The sequence below is a fragment of the Photinus pyralis genome, unplaced genomic scaffold, assembly GCF_008802855.1.
Source record: "Photinus pyralis isolate 1611_PpyrPB1 unplaced genomic scaffold, Ppyr1.3 Ppyr1.4_LG1, whole genome shotgun sequence".
In the NCBI taxonomy this organism is placed as follows: Eukaryota; Metazoa; Arthropoda; class Insecta; order Coleoptera; family Lampyridae; genus Photinus; species Photinus pyralis.
This window is the reverse complement of record NW_022170249.1, coordinates 59,851,806-59,856,067: the sequence shown is the minus strand read 5'-3', so window position 1 is coordinate 59,856,067 and position 4,262 is coordinate 59,851,806. Positions and strand designations below refer to the sequence as shown.

The following is a 4,262-nucleotide window of genomic DNA, read 5'->3' as shown; positions in this document are numbered from 1 at the left end:
GGGGGGGGGGCAGGATTTTTCATTATTTGGCCAACTCTTCGGAAATAATTGACCAATTAGTTGGAAAAAATCTATAAACTGTGTCCAAGATAAGGATGTCTATCATGGAAATCGAAACCATAGAAGATACGACGATGGTCAAATTAGAGAAAAGATGATGCGCAATTAAACCATTATTATCGTGCTTTAGAGAAAACAAAAAAATTCCGATTACTTCCAACGAGAAAGACAAAAAACACTTTTTCATTGCCACTTTTTGAACTCTACGAGACAGTACCCGCGCACAACTTGCGAGCATACCTATCGGATAAATTCCTAGAAAATGTTACATTCGTATGCTTGCACGATTAAGACGTTGTGTCCGGGTGCGCCAACCTGTTGAAACCCACAATTTCCAACTTTTGTTTTTATTTGTGTGACGTACATAGTTGGATTCGTAATAAAAAGTGCTAGGTACTAAATACAGTGTGTACTTTTTACACGGGCCATATAAAAAAGTATAGTTTGTGATAATTTCTCCGAAACAAAACGTTGTATTAAGAATCTTCCAACAGTGCTCAAAAAGGGGCAATGAAAAAGTATTTTTTGGGGACATGGAAACGGTAGTTCTAGGTTCTAATGTAAACCCGAGTGTCTTCAAATTATCGTCCAAAAAGTTGATAATCGAGTCCAATACTCCACAGAATTCCATCCGCTTTGAGGTTTCGACTAGAACCAGCAGGATTATATTATGCCAGTAGATACGTCAAATTACCGCAACTTACAACGCCACCTGAACCACTGAATTCATCACTTCTTTCCGAGCAAAGCCCTCTATCGAAGCATTTCTTGCAGAATATTCAACATTATAACTGATGTGTATTCCAAATGACATCATTTTTTGGTGCAAATATAATTCGGGAAAGCGATTTCAATCCAAATTTTGCGGTATTATTTTTTCTGTAACCAACATCATACACATGCACATCCATCCCAACATGTAACCAAGAATGCGAAAATTACAAACACCCGTGCGAAGCCGGGTCGGGCAGCTAGTAACTAGTATAATTCAGTTTTACTTTTAAGCAGCCATTTTACATTTTATTTACATTATTTTTATATACAGGGTGACAATTTGAAAACTTACCACCCCCCATATCTTAGTAAATAAACGAGATATTTAAAAAAATCAAAATCCGTTTCGGTAATTTGGAGGGGGAATCACAATGACATAGTTGGCGACGCACCCCCTCCAACTCCCTGCGCCCCAGCCACCCCAACTTTTAAATCTTAAATAGTGACCCCCCATGTGTGATACGTCGTTGGAAAGCTCTGAAAAAATGCTTTCCAACCATACCAAATAGAATTACATTTAGGTTAGTAATTATCGTGCAAATCAAAAAATAAACTAATATGGTACATTTGAAATCTGTCGTATTTAAAACGCAACCGGCGAACATAGACGAACTAAGACAGAGAATAATTCAAGAATGTCGAAATATTGAAAAACCAACATTGGAAAGGTTCGACAAGAGTTTGAGAATAGATTATAACTGACGATCAAAAATGAGTTGCTGTCGAGTCGGCTTTGGAAGTTGAATACGATTTTCCATGTTTATTTTTTGATTTGCACGATAATTACTAACCTAAATGTAATGCTATTTGGTATGGTTGGAAAGCATTTTTTCAGAGCTTTCCAACGACGTATCACACATGGGGAGTCACTATTTAAGATTTAAAAGTTGGGGTGGCTAGGGCGCAGGGGGTGTGCGTCGCCAACTATGTCATTGTGATTCCCCCTCCGAATTACCGAAACGGATTTTGATTTTTTTAAATATCTCGTTTATTTACTAAGATATGGGGGGTGGTAAGTTTTCAAATTGTCACCCTGTATGTATAACTATCTATACATCTTTCGCTATAAAAACCGATGCGCGTCATTGATTTATGAATCAATTTCAGACAAGTTTTCTATAGATTTCGCACACTTGTTTTTTTTGTACATGTTGCAGTGTTGCAACATATGTCTGAAATAAATTGATACACAAATCAATGACGTGCACCGGTTTTTATATGGAAAGATGTATGTTTATGTTTGTGCTTTAATTTAAATAAAACTACTTAACTAAGTTCCTATGTCAGTTGTTTTGTACTAAGTTCCTATGTCAGTTGTTTTGTTTACTTAATACTAATATGTACAGTTCTACAGCCTACTAATTGCTAATTTATTAAAAATAACACTCATTAGCCACATTTCAAAAACGTTTATAAAACATTGCAATAAGATAATAAACAAGTTTTTGAAAACAATTTTCATGGGTTACAACACATTTTTCTGGCGTTTCAAAAAGATTGAAAAAATATTTCGCAAAGGTTTTTAAGACCCAAAAATCTACTACAAAGCCACTTTACAAAATGCCTGTAAAATATTTTCCAAACAATTCGGAAATATTGAAAAAGTGTTAAACAAGTTGTAAATCAGCATATGCATGATTAAAGCGCATTTTTGGTAATGCAGGTCAGTATTTTATTAGCGAAGTTTAAAATTATCGATCTCACGAGCTGCGTTAAATAATTAATTTTATTTAATTAATTTCAATTGACGGTACGTCTTCATTTTGTAAAACAAATCACAAAGTAAATAATAAGTTTTTATACTGGTAGCGCTATCTAACGGTAAAATTAATTATAGCACCTCCGAAACCCATATCGAAATTATTTTCTTCAATTATCGATTTCACAAGTAATCTAACTCAAAATAGAGTAGTGCCTGCACATCTACACTATAGCAGAAAGCTTTTAGTGAACATTTGAAGTCTCTAGCTATTGTAGTTGTGGAGATCTAACGCGGACAGCCGGCCTGCCAGCAATGACGAATATAATAGCGTATTTTTTTCAAAAATGCGCTAAAAATCCATGCTTTAAAATGTAACAGCAATATTTCAAAAACATTTATTCAATATTTACGTTACAATGACTTCCTTGAAAATATGTCTCTGCTTCACTGTAAAAAATAATACAAAATATATATAAGAGATTGTTTGTAATAATTTAGCAGGTATTCAAATTTCTTCCCTAGCCTTTTCTGCAGCTTGTTGAGCTCTGTAATAGATATACATAATTTGGACACATAAATACAATAGTATTGCACTTTACCTTTTTAAGCGAGACGTTGATTGCGCCAACCACAATTGAATAGATTTAATAATCTCTTGTCTTGCTTCTTGAGGATATTTTGTTGCCACCGAGGCTGAAAATGAACAATACAATTGAACAGGGTAGTTACATGTCAAAAATTTACTTAATTATTGGACATGCACAACATGTAGACTCATTTCACATAAAGAACCAATGATCAGTACTAACGATCGGTCCAATCCATTGTATTCAATTATATTGTTCACATACCATCGGTCGACCAAAAAAGATGCTAGAACTTTGGTTCCGTCAGTGACGTGTATGAAACATGGGCCATTTAAAAAACTAAGATTTTAACATGCTCGCGTATCGTCAGTTACAGTTCGATACAGTGTTGTCACCTCAAATACATATGTTCCCGACACATAATACGTTTTCTATGAATACAGCTTAAATTCGACTAATAATCGGTTGACTGAGTGTCAGTACTGACCATCGGATTGTCACTTTGTAAAAATGCAAATTTACTGACCAACTATGGCTTTTGCCAATTCCTTTTGTTGGAAAGCACTCTTTTTCTTTTGACCTTTCCAACTATATGTGCTTGCAAGTTCATTTGATATTGATCTAGACATGATTGCACCAACTGTTTGCGGAACAGATTTTCCCGGCGCCAGATGTACCAAAGACTTTATCTAAAACATTATTTCCTTAATATTGAATTACTATCGTAAGTCAAATCAACTCTTACCAATTTTTTTACGTTCATGGGATTGGATAATTCTTTTTCTACAGTATTTAACTCATCTTCAGTTTTAACAGGGAGAAGGAATGGTTCCTCTTCAAATGCAATGGCATCTTCTACATTTGTTGCATGTCGCTCACCCACTACCTCTACATCTTCTTTTATGTATTTAATAATTTTTTTCATTTTTAACATATCAGCTAAATAATTGTTCGCATTATATTTCAGAAACAGAACATGCTTTACTAGTACTAGACAAATCTGATAATTTGCACAACTGGTGAGAGATGGCAAGCAAAAGATCTTCTTGTTCTCCAAACGTGCAGTTGTGTGTTGCTTTTATTTTACATGTGTGTGTATATTGAACATTACTCCCAGATGAAACAAAGTGATTTTGTCG

The 4,262-nt window shown here is 34.6% G+C and overlaps 1 protein-coding gene across 1 annotated transcript; it reads right to left on the bottom strand.

Moving 5' to 3' along the window:
- Positions 1–2,942: 2,942 nt before the first annotated feature.
- On the bottom strand, positions 2,943–4,048 carry LOC116164330. The gene is made up of 4 exons (XM_031478502.1): positions 3,869–4,048; positions 3,650–3,812; positions 3,136–3,229; positions 2,943–3,081 (listed from the first exon to the last, which is right to left on the bottom strand). Exons 1-4 carry the CDS (start codon positions 4,046–4,048, stop codon positions 3,042–3,044), a joined length of 477 nt encoding a protein of 158 aa, XP_031334362.1. The 3' UTR covers positions 2,943–3,041.
- Between the last annotated feature and the right edge of the window lie 214 nt (positions 4,049–4,262).